Source organism: Phyllobates terribilis, unplaced genomic scaffold, assembly GCF_046119375.1.
Source record: "Phyllobates terribilis strain yellow unplaced genomic scaffold, ASM4611937v1 Scaffold_13__5_contigs__length_258822181, whole genome shotgun sequence".
NCBI classification, from domain to species: Eukaryota; Metazoa; Chordata; class Amphibia; order Anura; family Dendrobatidae; genus Phyllobates; species Phyllobates terribilis.
Window position 1 is genome coordinate 69,637,941 of NW_027362773.1, and position 17,241 is coordinate 69,655,181.

The 17,241-nt window shown below is 43.3% G+C and overlaps 1 protein-coding gene across 3 annotated transcripts in view; it reads left to right on the forward strand.

Annotated features, from left to right (window-relative positions):
• Positions 1-16,782, forward strand: part of QSER1 (glutamine and serine rich 1) — a 110,620-nt gene extending 93,838 nt beyond the window's left edge. For all 3 annotated transcript variants that reach the window (XM_073658111.1, XM_073658113.1, XM_073658112.1), the window contains exons 12-13: positions 77-172; positions 15,470-16,782. In XM_073658111.1, the coding sequence (XP_073514212.1) occupies positions 77-172; positions 15,470-15,610 (237 nt within the window). In that variant the 3' untranslated portion in view covers positions 15,611-16,782. The remainder of the gene's footprint in view (positions 1-76; positions 173-15,469) is intronic.
• Positions 16,783-17,241: the final 459 nt, after the last annotated feature.

The following is a 17,241-nucleotide window of genomic DNA, read 5'->3' on the forward strand; positions in this document are numbered from 1 at the left end:
TGTACTTATGTTGTCCTGATTGAGTATGCATGATTTTCACACTTGCTTATTTTTTATTGCATCTATTTTTCAACAGGAGTTCACTGTAGATCCAGAAAAATCTCAGTTGTGTTCACTCTACCATGCACTCCACCATTACAAGTACCACATATATCTTATATGCAAAGATGAGGTAAGTGCTTAAGCTACAGTTTTTGCTCTGTTTATTTCTTTTTAAAAGTGTTGCTACCATTGTAGGGCATGTGTGTAGAGCAGGCTCAGAAGCTGAGGCCGCTCCACATACAGTAGGAGCCAACCATATTATACGTCTAGTTGTGACCACTGCTGTTTAGCCACTTAAATACCGCTGTCAGTCTCTGACAGGAGATGGTAAGGGATGGGATCCCGGTGGTTAGCCAATTCAGGCACCCCTCGGCCCCTGCTACTCAGTCGTAGGGTGTCGATTGGATGTCATGCCATAGCAGCCAGAGGCCTCCTGAAGGCCCCCACGGCCATTGTCTTTGGACAAAAACACTATACTACATTTCTAATTGTAGGTATTTGCTAAAATTACTATTATTACACCTACTACATATTGGGATAGGATCTTGGAGATGGGAATACCCCTTTAAATTCCCAGGACCCATTGCAGCTTTTGTAACAAGTGGTCAAACGATTGCAGGTTTATCTCTTCCTCCCTCTACTTTCACCCCTTCGTTCCCTGCAAACAATTTTTGTTCTTGCACTTTTGTTTCTCAGTCAGTGTAAGAGCCATAATTTTTTTCTTTTGCTGTTGACATAGCATTATGAGGCTTTTTTTTTGCAGAACGAGTTGTAGTTTTGAATGACCTCATATTAATGTATAATGTACTGGGAAAATGGCAAGAATTCCAGAGGGTGGGGACAATCCATCATTATTTTTTGTTATTACAGTGTTCATTGTGTGTTAAAAATAACATGGCAATGTCATTTTTGCAGAAACTGAAAAACAGTAATTCTTGGGTTTCATTTTTTTTTCTTGTGCTTAACAGCATTTACCGTATGGGTTAAATAACTTTCGGATTTTGTTAGATCAAACATTTTACTGACGCAGCGATGCCGAATGTTGGGTTTTTTTGTGTGGATTTTTTTTTTTTTAAAGTTCTTTTATGGGACTGGAACCTGCGATCATCTAATCGCTTGTTCTATATATATTTTGCAATACTGCTTGGCCTCACGGGTACCAACATGATAACCATGGGGGCCCTAGCAGGCCCCTGTCTGCCAGAGCAACCCATCAGCACCCCACAATCGTGTCGCAGGGGGCAATGGGTACCCAGAATGTCGCACCCCTAGAACAGCTCACCCCAATTGCTGATGTCAGACTGGTTACCAGCAGTGATCCTAGGTAAGCTCAGACCATTGCTTTTACTGACAAATGACAGTTGTATAACTCATCTGCCCGGATATGATGCAGGCTCAGCCCCACAGCTTTACAAATCAATATGTTTAAAAATAGTAAAGTTAAAAAAAAACACAAGCTGGAATCACCCGCTTCTCACGATACAATAATAATGTTGGAAAAAGTAAAACAAAATTGGCAGGTTTACAAAACTCTGGTCTGTCAAAATATATTTTAAACCCATATAGTTAACACCATAAAGAGAAAAATTCAAAATTGCCATTTTTTGGGTTGGCGCACCTCCTCACAAAAATGCGAAACAAATAGTGATTGTAACGTCACACGTACTACAAACTGGCATCTATGAAAGCTGCAGCTTGCCATGCAAAATAATAAGCCCTCACAGCTGCCTCAACAGAAAAATAAAAGTTTTGGGTCTCAGAAAAAAAAAATCATTTGGTTTCTGTTATCATTTTTTAACCCCTTTACAACCTATGACTTATATATGTCATAGGTCGGCTCCCCATGGTTGATGCAGGCTCCGGCGACGAGCCCGCACCTTTTTAGGCAACATGACTGCTGTCATATGCCCCTAACAGCCGTGGGTGGAATTGCGATCCACCATGTTAAATTCCGCTTTCAATTTCTGACATCGGTATTTAACATGATCGCACTGGAAGCGTGTCATAAGACTAGCTCGTCGGCGCCCCTGTCACATTATCGCGGGTTGGCATGACAAGCCAGGATCTTAAGGAGACCCCTGTGGTTGTCAATGCCGAACTGCTGTGAGCGCAGCCCAGTGGCCAGTGCTCATAGCAGACGAGCATTTTTGTTACATATAGCAGGGCTGAAGCACTGCTGTGTGTACCACAGGTGATCAGAAGATTGCAGCTTCTATTCTCCCATGGAGACTATTGAAGCAGGTAAAAAGTAGAAAAAAGTTTATAAAATGTAGTTATATATATATATATATATATATATATATTTATATATATTTATATTTATTTTTATTTTTTTCAAATCACCCCCTTCCGCCCCAATCCAAATAAAACCATAAAAAAATACACATTTGGTATCGCTGCGTTCAGAATTGCCCGATCTGTCAATGTATAAAAAGAATTAATCCGATCGGTAAACGGCGTAATGAAAAAAAAAAACATCAAGACGCCTGAGTTACGGTTGTTTGATTGCTGCAACATTGCAATAACTGGCAATCAAAGCATTGTATCTACCCCAAAATGGTATCAATAAAAAACGTCCGCTCAGTGTGCAAAAAATAAGCCCTCACCAGGCCCCAGATCCTGGAAAGTGAAGACGCTACGGGTCTCTGAAAATGGCTCCTTTTAGTTTTTATTTTTTTCAAACTTTGGATTATTTTTTTTACCACATAAATAAGAGAACCTATACATGTTTGGTATCCACAAACTTGTGATGAGCGAGCATGCTCGCTACTGCTCGGTGCTCGCCCGAGCATCTCACTGCTCGAGATGCTCGGCACTCGCCTAGTATTTCCGGGGTTGCTCGGCAGGAGCTCGTGTCCCCTCCCTGCATGTTTGGTGCTCTTTAGAGCGCCAATCAACATGCAGAAATTGTCTGCCACATACTGTAATGCCGCAGCCATGTTGGTTGTGGCATTACAGTGATTGGCTGGCCACACAGCGTCATCAGGTCTATATCACACCTGGCGCCGCCATGCTTGTCACAGTCACTCTGGAATCAGGCAGTGTAGGGAGAGGTGCTGCTGAGCTAGGGAGAGATTTGGTTGTTTATTAGTTAGTGTAAGTATTCTACAAGATTCTCTACATATCCATCTCAACGAACAGTCCTTCTGAGGACTAATCCAGCAACAGAGATATCAGTGGCAGGCAGGCAGGGTATATGGCAGACTGCAATGCACATAGCAAGAGGGTCTATTCCAGTTCTGTCTGCTGGTGCTTTTACAGATATTTGTAGAAATAGCCCCAGGTATCAAGGGCCAGGAATATAAATAAATATATATATATATATATATATATATATATATCTATATATATATATATATATATATATATATATATATCTCTTAATCCTGTTTATTTGCTTAAAAAACAATCCAGAGAACACCGTTTTTCTGCGCCATTTGCTTGTTGGCACTGCAGAATACAGCCAGGTCCTTTCCATATTACAGCGCTAAAAATCCAGCTATTTAAAACTGTGGTTTGTCCGTCACATGGATCACATATAATTGCACTGAAAATACTGCCATTTCTGGCCTCCATTAAAATTTAGTTTGTGTGTCAGCGACGTTATTGACACGAGGTCGCTGTTAAAAAATAGTTACCTACAGGCCAGCTATTTAAAACTGTGGTTTGTCCGTCACATGGATCACATATAAGTTCGCTCAAAATTTAGCCATTTGTAGTGAGCATGAAAGATATTGTCCTCCATTTAAAATGGGCAAGGGACAGGGAACTGGACGTGATGGTGATGGTGCATGCAGAGACCGAGGCCGTGGGCAAGCTGAAATTGTGCCACAACAAACGCCCACATCTTCTCGCTCGACCTTCCTGTCCCAATTAATAGGGGACCGTAGAACACCACTATTAAACACAGAGCAGTGTGAAAAGGTTATTGGTTGGATAGCAGATAATGCTTCTAGTCACTTAGCCACCACCAACCTGTCTTCCACACGGTCAAGTCTCAGTAGCCGTGAGTCTGGACCGCATATTTCTCACCCTGATCCTCCTTCCTCCCACCATACCAAGTGCCCAGAGACAACTGATCCCACACTTGGACACTCCGAAGAGCTGTTCACTTCTCCATTTATAGATTCGGGCCTCACCTGGTTCACTTGAAGCGGGGCAAGAGGAGATTGCATGTAGCAATGGCCAAATATTTGAGCAGCCACGGTCATACGAAGGCGACAGTGAGAAAGTGTCACAAGAGGTGGACGATGAGGAGACACAATTGCCAGAAAGTCAGGAGGAGGACCAGAGTGTGGAAGTGGAAGACGAGGTGGTGGATGATATAGTAACTGACCCAACCTGGCAGGAGGACATGCAGAGCGAGGACAGCAGCACAAAGGGGGAGGGAGGCAGAGCACCCCAACAGGCAGGAAGAAGCAGTGTGGTGGCCGCAGACAGAAGGCGGGCAACCGTTCCCCGTAACACTAACACGAAGGAAGTTGCCAGTACTACTGCTAGGTCTTCCCGAGTCTGGTTGTTTTTTAAAGACTCTGCCGATAACCCCAAAAAGGCCATTTGCACCACCTGCCAGGCCAGCATCTGCAGGGGTAGCAAAACTACCGCTGTTCTGCGTGCAAGCCAATCGCCTGCCCTGGACCTGTCGTTGCACACTCTCAACTAGCACCATCAGCAAGCACGTCCTTATCCCAGCGCAGCGTTCAGTTGTCCATACTCCAGTCTTTGGAACACAAGCGCAAATATGCAGCCAACGCCCCACAGGCCACACTACTAAATTAACACATTTCGCGACTGCTTGCGCTCAAAATGTTGCCTTTTAGGCTCGTGAAGATGGAAGCTTTCCGCAACCTGATGGCAGCAGCTGTCCCTCGGTACTAGGTCCCCAGCCGCCACTATTTCTCCCAGTGTGCCGTCCCCGCATTACACAAGCACGTGTCCCACAATATTAGCCGTGCCCTCAACAATGCAGTTACTGGGAAAGTCCACCTAACCACGGACACATGGACAAGTGCTTGTGGGCAGGGACGGTACAGCTCGCTGACGGCACACTAGGTTAACATAGTGGAAGCTGGGACCCAGTCGGACCTTGGGCCGGAACACATCATCCCGATGCCGAGGATTGCGGGCCCTAGGTCAATCAGGGTTGCCCCCACAGTCTACAACTCCTGCACCTCATCCTTCTCCTCCTCTTCAGCCTCCATCTCCGAAATGACCACATCAGTCACAAGCTGGAATCACTGCCTCAGCCAAGCGGCAACAGGCTGTGCTGAAGCTAATATGCTTAGGTGACAAACCACACAATGCTGAAGAGTTGTGGACATCTCTGAAAGAGCAGGCAGATCTGTTGCTGACAACGCTGAACCTACAGCCAGGCATGGTCTTGTGTGACAATGGCCAGAACCTGGTGGCTGCTCTGAGGCAAGGCGAGCTCACACACGTACCATGCCTGGCCCATGTGCTTAACCTCGTAGTTCAGCAGTTTCTCAAAACCTACCCGGATCTGCTTGTCAAAGTACGCCGCCTGTGTGCCCATTTTAAAAAGTCAGCTACAGCTTCTGCTGCCCTTGCCGTGCTTCAGCAGCGTTTGCCGCTTCCGGCTCACCGACTGGTGTGTGATGTCTCCACGCGTTGGAACTCTACACTGTTGGGAAGCATTTGTGAGTAGAAGAGGGCAGTTGGTGACTACCAGCATCAACAAGGCCGTCGGTATTCATTTCAGACTCCACACATAAGACCTCAGGAGTGGACATGGATGTCAGACATATGTACCATCCTCCAAAACTTTGAGGACTCCACCAAGATGGTGAGCGGCGTTGACGCCATAATTAGCGTAACCATCCCGCTTATTTGTCTTCTGAAATGCTCTCTGCTCACAATCAAAGAGGATGCATTGCAGGCGGAGCACGATGAGATGGAGCACGGAACCAAACAGGGTGATTACACACAGCCCAGCCTCCTCTCATCCCAATGTGGATTGGGTGACAATGAGGAAGAGGAGGAAGAACAGGAGCTAGTTTCATGTGCTGTAGATGGTACTACCTGCACAACTGTTATACTGTCTGTCCAGCGTGGATGGCCTGAGGGCAGGGAGGAGGAGGAGTACATGGTCAGTCGTCCTCTTGGTGAGGACACGGAAGTCTTGCCTGTTATCAGTCTGGCACGCATGGCTGAGTTTGTTACACTGCCTTTCCTATGACCCTCGCGTTCTTAAAATTTTGGGTGACAGTCATTACTGGTTGGTGACACTTCTAGACCCACGCTACAAGGAGAACTTTATATCTCTTATTCCTGAGGCGGACAGGTCTACAAAAATGGGGCAGTACCTGAAGGCCCTTGTTGCGGAACTATTAAAAAAAAAAAAAAAATTCCCATCTGAAAACGCTGGCAGCAGAGGTCACAATTCGTCGGACAACCAAGGAGTACAGGCGAGAGAGACACAACTCCAATCCAGCAGAAGCAGGGGAACACTGTCAAAGTTCTGTGACAGTTTTCTCAGACCCTCCCATCGCACAGGCCCTGAGGCGTGGAGTACTCTCACAAGGAGTGCAAAGTTTGGGAAGATGCTGAGGGAGTACCAAGCCGACCGTACCAACATCCTCCGTGATCCTTCTGTGCCTTATAATTATTGGGTATCCAAGCTGGACACGTGGAATGAACTGGCTAGGGAGAATGAACAAGGGGTAGAGATGCCTTGGAGGTCCTGCCTACCCTGCCGCTAGCGTTTTATCAGAGCGGGTTTTTAGTGCCACTGGTGGAATTATAACTGATAAGCGCATCCGCCTGTCAACTGAAAATGCTGACAGGCTGACTCTTATAAAAAATGAACAAGGGCTAGATTGGGCCAGACTTCTCAACACCACCTAATGATAGCAGCGTAATATAAACTCAAATCCAGTGTCTCTTTTTGGGAGGTGTATTTCCATGCACCTTTTCACACCCACACATGGGTATACGCTTCCTGATTTTGGCTATTTGCTCTTGTCCTCCTCCTTCTCCTCATCCTCATCCTCCACCGCCATATCACCAGAGTGACCGTGGTCCGTGATGCAACACCCACATAATTTTTTTAAAGGGTGTTTATGATGCCCTTAAAAAAAAATCTTTATACAGTATGTTCATGTATACCCCCCAGGGGTAAATGTAATGCCCATGCACTAAGTGTATGGGCTGACAAACAAGTATAGGAGACCCGCTCCTTTCTAATGGGAACATTTTTTTTTTTTTATGAGGCCCTCCTCCACGTCTTTTCCAAGGTGCATTGAGTGCCTCCCAATTTTTGGCAGCCCTTTCATTCACTGCATAGGCAAACACAATGGGAGACCCACTTCCTAATAATGGGATCATTGTTTTCAGGAGGCCCTCCTCTAAGTCTCTTAAAAGGGTTATTGGGGTGCATACAAATTTTGGGCAGACCTGCCACTCACTGCATACGCAAAAACAGTATAGGAGACCCACTCTTTAGTAATGGGAACAGCAAAGCATAGCCGGCTGATGGCTGTCTAAGAATAGTGAGGGCCGACTGCTGTCCCTATAAAAATAAGCTTTGACTTTCAGAGTCCCTCCTTCATAAATGAAACAGGATCTGTCTGATCATGTCTCACACATCACATGGCCAGATAAGGTTGTAAAATGTTAAAATGACATTTCCTGGTGAATGCATTTGTCACGGTTGAAAGCAATACAAAAGTACAAAAACACTATGTGTGAACATAGCCCAAGGTGTGAAGGAGTATTTTTGTTTTTGTATATTTATTTTGCCTTATATACAAGTCATTACCCTGGAAAGGATGATCCTTAACATATTTCCCAGGAAAATCCATTTTGGTTTCGTTTTTGTATGTTGTATTGTGAGTCCGTAAAAGTGGCGTAATACTCTGACAACATTGTTGACAGCAGTGATATGGGAGTCAGAAATGCTTCCAGGGGTCTTCCCCATGCTGTTCCCATGTCATTTGAGCACTGCTCCCATCGATTTGGGCAATTTTTAGGCCCTCTGCAGAGCGCCGGGGGAGCCGCCTGAAAAATGCTCGAGTTTCCCATAGACTTACCTTGGGCTCGTTGCTCGGGTTGAGAACCCGAGTATTTCAATGTGCTCGACCCGAGCAACGAGTACCTGAGCATTTTAGTGCTCGGCTATCACTAGTAATGACCTAAAGAATCATATTGCCAGGTCAGTTTTAGCATTTAGTGAACATGGTAAAAAAAAATAATAATAATTGTGGAATTGCACTTTTTTTGCAATTTCACCGGACTTGGAATTTTTTTCCTGTTTTCCAGTATACTATATGGTAAAATTAATGGTGTTGTTCAAAAGTACAACTCGTCTCGCAAAAAAAAGCCCTCACACGGCCATATTGACGGAAAAATAAAAAAAGTTATGGCTCTGGGAAGAAGGGGAGCAAAAAATGAAAGCACAAAAACCCAAGGTGGTGAAGGGGTTAAGTTCTGAAATTTTTTTAATCATTGAAATATAAAACCAAGTTTAATATCCCTGTAATTGTAGTGGACTGGAGAATCGTGTTGCCAGTTCATTTTTACCACACATTGAATGCTGTAAAAACAAAAAAGCCTAAATGGTAGAATTGCATTTCTTTCACAACTTGCCCACATTTAGCATTTTTCCCGTTTTTGAGTACATTATATGATAAAAGTCATTTAAACTATTGCTTGTCCCACAAAATACAAGCCCTAAAATAGCTATGTCAACGGTAAAATAAAAGCTGGAAGAAAATACCAAAAGCCCAAAAATGAAAAATCAAGGGATTCCCCTAGCAAGCAGATATAGCTGAGGGGATTGAGTGCGGTCAGTGTTTTCAGTAACTCGGGAGAATTCCTTACATGTCCACTCAATGGCAACCGCTGCATGGAAGTAATGTGACAGGAGGTCGCTCTCTGTGGGGAGTCTATGGCTGCTGTGACAGAAGGAGGCCTAGCACTGGCCTCTAGAGTACCAGAGATCAAAGCAGAACACGGACAGGCATCTTCTGCACTCTAAATAAAGCAATTACTTCAGTAAAGTGATTTGCAAAGTTTCATAACTTTCCATGCAGGATAAAATGTATAAAAGGGTTGTCCGCTACTCGGGCAAGCCCTTCCCAATCCTCATGTTTTCCCATTGTAAAATAACACTTACAGTATACTCACTCCCGGTGTCTACACTGGGTCTTCCGGGGATCCTGACACCAATCAGCGCAGGCTTCACTCTCATTGCCTTCTGACAGATCATACATATGGAGAAAGTGAGAGGTGCAGCTCCCTTATTACCGCCGGGTGTATGGGATTTGTCCGAAGCCAGCAACCCCTTTCACCACTTTATCCCCAGAGCCTGTTTTCACCTTCCTGACTAGGCTAGTTTTTTCATTTTTGACCACTGTCACTTTGAGCTTATAACTCTAAATTGCTTCAACACATCACTGATTCTGAGATTTTTTTTCATCGCATATTGTTCGTCATGATAGTGGTAAATTTTGGTCAATATTTTTTGCGTTTATTAAAATATTGAAAATTTGCCTAAAAATTAGAAAATGTTGCCATTTTCAAACTTTAAATTTGTATGACCTTAAACCAGATATTTGTTAGTTTTACCGCACAAAATATATAACATTTCCCACATATATACTTCACATCAGCTTCATTTTTGAAACATATATTATTTTTTTTTGGGGGGGGGGGGGGGATTGGAATGGTTAAAAGTGTATCAGCTATTTCTCATTTTTCCAATAGAATGTACAAAACCAATTATTTTACGGACTAAATACCTTTTAAAGTGACTTTGAGGGCCCTATGTGACAAAAAATATGCAAAAGTGACACCATTTTAAAAACTGCACCCCTCAAGGTGCTCAAAACCACATTCAAGAAGTTTATTAACCCTGTAGGTGCTTCACACAAATTAAACCAATGTGGAAGGAAAAAATAAAAATTTAAATTTTTACCATAAAAATGTAGCCCCAAATTTTGCATTTTTCAAGGGTATCAGGAGAAAATGTACCATACGATTTGTTCTGCAACTTGTCCTGTTTACACCGATACCTCACATGATGTGATGGAAAACTATTTTTTGGGCACACGGCAGGGCTTGGAACGGAAGGAGCGCCATTTGACTTTTGGAGCGCAAAATTGGCTGGATAGATAAAGGACGCCATGTTGTGTTTGCAGAGCCCCTGATCTGCCTAAACAGTGGAAACCGCCACATGTGACCCCACTTTGTAAACTACTCCCCTTAAGGAACTTATCTAGAGGTGTGATGAGCACCTTGAACCTGCAGGTGCTTCACAGAATTTTAGAACGTTGAGGCCACAAATTTTTTCATGTTCACAAGGTTAACAGGAGAAAATGGACACAATTTGTTTGATTTCTCCTGAGTACACAGATACCCCATATGTGGAGGAAGGAACGCCAATTGAATTCTGGAGCTCAAATTTGGCTGGAATAGATTGCTGATGCCATGTAGATTGCTGATGCCATGTCACATTTGACAAGCCCCTGACATGCCAGACAGCAAAAACACCCACAAGTGACCCTATTTTGGAGACTACACCTCTTGAATTTGCCTAGTGGTGTAGTGAGCATTTTTAACCCTCAGACAGTTCACCTAACTGTATAAAATTGGGCTGAGTGAATGGATAATTACAATTTATTTCCCCTAAAATAATGCTTTGGCCTCAAGTTTTTAATTTTCAAAAGGGATAATAGGAGAAAATGAACTGTACAATTTGTTACGCAATTTCTTCTGAATACACAAATACTCCATATGGGGTCGGGAACGAACATATTTTTCAAGCTAGGAGATGCACTTTTTCCCCCAAAATTTGGGAGGCAAATGGGAGGGGAGCATCTTGTAGTCCAAATATAGCTTACGGGGGGGGGCTGTGGTGGAGCGGGATCACAGCAAGCAGGTTCCCTTCCTCAGGAATCCAGCGGCAGCTGAAGTGTGGCGATGCTGCGGTCCCGGTGTTGGTGGTGAGCAGAGCTAAGTGCATTATTATGCCCAGCCGAGATCTCAATCTGCGCTTACGCCGCTGGAGGTTGCCATCTTTTTGAAACCCAAAGTTGGGAAGCATTGCAATCCGCTCTGCCTTACCTCTGACACCGGGCCCGCCGCATCGCACCTCTGGGACACCCACCTCCTCCCACCCAGGGTCGACAGCATTGCCCCACTTCTGCCGCCACTGGCTTCCTGAGGAAGGGACCCTGCTCCACCGTCGCTGCCCCACAGGTAAGATACCTTAAATTCTGACTAGAAGACTGCCCCCCCCATCTTATAAAATAAATCTTTTATTCCCTATTTTCCACCCCAAAATTTGATGTGTGTCTTATAGTCTGAAAATACTGTACTTTTGAGGCACAGTGCGAAGCTCAGAATGGGAGGAGCTCCATATTGGAGTGCAGATTTGGCGGTTATGGGTCTACAAGAGCCATGTCACATTGGCAGAGCCCCTGAGGTGCCAGCACTGCAGAAACCCCCTCCCCACCCCATAAGTGACCCCATTTTACAAACTACACCTCTCAATGAGTTCATCTAGGGGTGTTGTGATCATATTGACACCACAGGTGGGTCATAGAATTTTATACCATTGGGCAGTGAAGAAAAAATATTACATTTTTACTATAAATTTGTTTTAGCCCCAGATTTTAAATTTTCACATGAGAAAATGGGTAAAAATGGCACCAAAATCTGTCCCAGAATTTCTGCTGAATGTAGAAATAACCCATATTTGGCTGTACAGTACTGCTTAGCCACATGGCGAGACACTGGAGAGACGCAGCGTTATTTGCCTCCTGGAATACAGATTATCCTAGAATAGTTTGCGGACTTCATATACAGAGACCCTAAGTGCCAGAAGAGCAGAATCCCCCCCCCTCTCCCTCAAGTGACCCCGTTTTGGAAATGATACCCCTTTGGGAATTTATCTACAGGTGTACTGACGATTTTAGCTACATGGGTATTTTCCAGAAACAAGCAGCAGTGGATGTTGCCGTTTTAGTGCCCGTACATTGTAATCACCAGAGCAGTTCTCTCAAATCCTATCTACCATTTATTTATTTATTGCACCTTTTTGCACATTCTAATTCAGGTTTGATATAGCTATAAACTTAAAGGGAATCTGTCACCACATTGGAGTTATCAGACTTCTACTATGGCCATACAGGGTATAGAAAAGTAAATCTATACTTACCTGTATGGCCCATGGTAGAGGTCTGAATGCAGAGAAATGTAGTTTTATCTTCTTGGTGCTTCACAGGCTTGGCGTCCCCCGGACGCCAAGCTATCCCCGCCCATCTGCTTATTATTCTGCCAATTCCACGCCTATGTACACATTTACCATATTTCCCCCCTCCCCGCACGTCACAGGGCCACGTGATGTGTGCTTTTCTCCCTCCCGGCGCATGTGCAAAGCGCAGCTCACAGGGAGCATGCTTTGTTTCCTCCTGGGCCCGTTTGGCTGAGCTCAGTGCAGCAGTGCTCTATTGCGCAGGCGTCGGGGAGTCACAGTGCTGCGCTGTGCTCAGCCAAACTGGCCCAGGAGGAAACAAAGCATGCTCCCTGTGAGCTGCGCTTTGCACATGCGCCGGGAGGGAGAAAAGCACACATCACGTGGCCCTGTGACGTGCGGGGAGGGGGGAAATATGGTAAATGTGTACATAGGCGTGGAGTTGGCGGAATAATAAGCAGATGGGCGGGGATAGCTTGGCGTCCGGGGGATGCCAAGCCTGTGAAACACCAAGAAGATAAAACTACATTTCTCTGCATTCAGACCTCTACCATGGGCCATACCCTGTATGCCCATAGTAGAGGTCTGATAACTCCAAAGTGGTGACACATTTCCTTTAAAGAGATCCTATAGGACATATTATATTTGTCATCATTCTCTTTATGGTGGTTGTGATTTATCTATAGATTGACTGTACCCGCCATTGTATGAAGTTCTTGGGTTTTTTATTTGTTTTTATCCAATATTTTGTCAATAAAAATTTTATTTTATGATCTAATATACTCGTATTTTCTTGGGATTAATTTCCTATAAGAATAATGATGTAGTCTGATGCTTGAGTTTTCTGATCAATATATACATATAGGACACCATAGTGGGATTGTGCAAGCTAATGTTTTTTTGTGAGTTGAAGCTTTTGTTGGGAACATCTTACATAACATTTTGAATCACATTTATCCTGCACTTTACGCTGACCACTTATATCGGGGTTTCCATCTAAATTTCTGAGTGATGTGATTCCGATGAAACCCCCGAGGGATCCATTTACTATAATGAGGCAACAGAGTTACTCTGGCCTCTGTTCAGCGTTGTCATTCTTTTAAGAAGTGCACAAAACTGTGGCGGACTTAGCTTTTATACATGCCTGAAAAGACGGACACCGCCGGATCACAGGCCAGACAGCATCCACAATGTCTCCATCTGCCTCATTACAGGCAATCTTCCGTCGGGGGTTCCATCTGAATCACATATTTCAGAGATTTACATGGAAACCCTAGTGTAAGCGCTCAGCGAGGAGTGCAGGATAAATGTGCACTGAGCCTTACTGCGATCTTTGGGAGGCAGAATGAACAAATCCACAGCAGGTGAAGAACTGGTTTTATTTATTTTTTTACGCCGTTCCACGTGCGGTAGAAGTGATAAGACAACTTTATTCTTCGGGTCGGTGTGATTACTATTCTATATGGGGTTTTATATTTGGCTGCTGTCACACACTAAAAGATGCTTTTTTTTTTTGCATCGCCATATTTTGAGAGCTACAATTTTTCCGCTGACGATCATGTGGGGGCTTGTTTTTTGTTGGACGCGTTCACCTTTTTATTGTTACCATTTTCAGACGCATGACATATTTTGGTCACTTTCTTTTGATTTTTTATTCAGTACAATTACAGCGATACCACGTTAATATAATTTTTTTTTTAGTATTACACCATAAAAATTATTTTATAGAAAAAAATAATTGTTTTTGCATTGCTGTATTCTGAGAGCTATAACTTTTTTATTTTTCGGCTAATGGAGCTGTATGGCGGCTTGTTTTCTGCAGGACAAGATGGCATTTTCAACGGTACTATTTATTTCCATTTGACTGTTTGATCTAATTTTATTCCACTTTTTGTTCGGCAGTATGATGAAAAAGCATTGTTTTTTGCCTCGTTTTTTATTATATTTTTGTACGGTGTTCACGGAAGGGGTTAACTCGTGTGACTGTTTTATCATTTATAGGTCTGGATGCGGTGATACCAAATGTGTACTTTTTATTTGTTTATTTTTATTTTTTTACATATGTATTTATTGCCAGTATACTGGTCAGTGCTGCACTGACAGAAACCTCTTAGATCATGCTCCTGGGATGGTCTTATAGGCTTGCTGTAGCTGGCTGACCCGGAGGTCGTCATGACCTTGGGTTGTAATGACGTCGCGGGGTTTCCAATAGGAAGGGAGGGGGAGCCCCCTCCTTCTCCCAGCCTTTTGAATGCTTTGACGAATATCAATTGTGGCATTTAGGAGGTTAAAATGCCCGGGGCTGTGCTCCTGGCAGCTTTAACTTAAGACGAGCTCGTGGCGGCGATCAAGTGGGCACAGCTTCTGTGCCCCGCACGATCGCCATTGCGTACCCATACGTCAAAGGTCAGGAACCCGTTTCCGACCATGTCAGATGGGTACTAAAGGACGTGAAGGGGTATAATCTAAAAATAAAGGTTGATTTGCTGTCTTAATGTTTGTTGCATTACAGAAGTGGTGCAGGACATATACAATAAAAATAGATAATTATCTTTTTCTGCTAGAATCGCTATATTTGTTCGTTCTGTTTCACATAGAATAAAAAATTATCAAAAAGATGTATGGATCCCAAAACTGGTGGAATCAATAAAATGTACAGCTCTGCAAACAGCGAAACAAATGGCTCTAAGAATATGATGCAGACATTTTACTTATTTCTATACCTACTGATACTGATGGCTGATTCTTAGGATCAGATCAGGGGGGAGCGACTCTGCACCCTTACAGATTAGCTGACTGAGGGGGGCCGCAGCAAGCCATTGTTGATCAGGCACCGCTGCAGACGTTTCTATTGCCTTTGCCTGGTACTACAGCTCTCTGTAGCTTTGTTCCAATTAAGTGAACAGAAGTGAGCTGCAATACCAGGCACAGCCACTACAAGGTGTACAGCACTGTGCCCAGTGATCAGTGGGGAGTGGGGGGGGTGTCTCCGGCTGTTCCAATCCCTTAGCTCAGCTAATTGGGGAGGGTGCTGAGAGTTTGATCCCCTCTGTTCTGGTATTGAAGGGACTTTCATATCGATCAGGATCCTCAATCTGTTTTCTATGCATTTTTATCTTTGTACATTGGGGGGCAGTGTTGAGCTTGATGTGTACCTTCTGCATACTGTGCAAGTTACATTTTTTTTGCTATTCTCCATTTTTCCCTTTCCAGGTTACCTCTGTTCAGAAATCAAATCGGGACCTACAGCAAGCAGAGCTTGTGAACCACTGTCTGAAAAACATGAAGTGGGTGGAGGATCTCTTTGAAAAATTTGGTGAACTTTTTAACCGGGTGGCACAGACATGCTTGTAAAGTCTGGCATTTTTTAAATGAATTTTTGAACATCCTCACCACTTTTTTTCCTTTTTTTTTAATACTCTTTCACAACTCTCCTAGTATATCCCCTCCCCTGAAACTGCTCTAACAAACTAAAGAGACCAGAGACTGACACATGACTGGCTGATCTGTGCAGCTTGCCGGTGACCACACGCCTGGCTCCCATCTGCGGAGAGTGAATATACCCCTGGGAGACCAGCGGCACGTTTCTCCCATTTGTTTTGTAAACTGTTGCCTATTGCATATTTCTTTCCCAGACAAAATGATACAGCATGCACTAAACTATAGAATAAATTACTTCATTACCTATAGCGTTAACACTTAATCTGCTTCAACACTTTTTCCTAATTTTTAGAGAGCGGGGAAAAAAAAAAACAATGGGGACATAAATCCCTCACTCCTCAATCTATCCCAATTTTCCACCCATGGTAATAAGACAAGAAAATATAATATGGAGGCACAGGAACAATATTTGAATTTATAATTTCCAGGCCATCACATTTACAATATTGTACATTTTGTAAAACAGAGTTTTGCGATACATCGCTTTATGATAGCCAGCGTGATTAAAAAGAAAAGCGAAAAAAAAAACGGTAGAAAAAAAATCGTTATTCTTTATGGACTCCTTTTACAAGTTTCTTTTAGTTCAGACAACTGAACATGGAGTTGGTGCAATCCTTTGACTGCTTTTTGTGTCAAATTATATTATAATGGATAAAAATGACTAACTATTTTCCCTGTTTTGAAGAAAACTATTTTCCTTTATACTGTGTTTTTTCTTTGAGGGAAAAAAAAATCAATTGTACATTTTATCTCACGAATAGTTGTATTTTTCACAGAGAAAATATTGTGGTTATAATTCTGTTTCCTGGGTCTTTGTAATAATACACCTCCCTGTGGTGTTTTTCTTTTTCTTTTGTTTGTTTTTTTGGGATTTTTTTTTTGTTCTTTTAAGTAAATCCTCTTTATTTACTTGTTGATTTCACATTGTATGCAATATATCTTAAGCAATGCTTCTATCCCCTCCTCCCACCTAGATGTTAGCTGCAGTTTTAACCGGCAAAATGTATAGCAGGTTACTATAGTTTTTACAATGTAGACGATGCAACCAATTTTCTGATCCTTGGAAATAAATGACTTAACATGTATTTGATGAATTGAGCCTTGATTGCCAAAACTTCTATCTTATGTGTTCGTTTCTCAACCCCTTTCCTTTGCTTTCATACCACTGTGCCATTTGCTGAATACAGAGGGCCACACAATCTAGAAAGTTGATCAATTTGAGTCTTTTACAGGGTAGCACCAAAAGGTTCACCTGTCTAATAGGCCCAGTCTTAAACACCTGCCAATCGGGACATGTTTGCCTATTAGCGGTCGTTGAATAGCTTTTTGGGACAGGCAGACCACAAGTTTGTTGGCCCTCCTTCACACGTCTGTTTTGTATGTCCCTATGCAACCCCATTTTTAAAGGGCTGCAAATATGGACATACGCACATCCTTTGTATTCAGTGGGTGTGTGTACATGTCAGGTTTTTCACACGGACCTTTTGTCCCTGTGAAAAACCTACAGACATGTCAGGGAATCAGCGGTATAGTTCGTGCTGGTC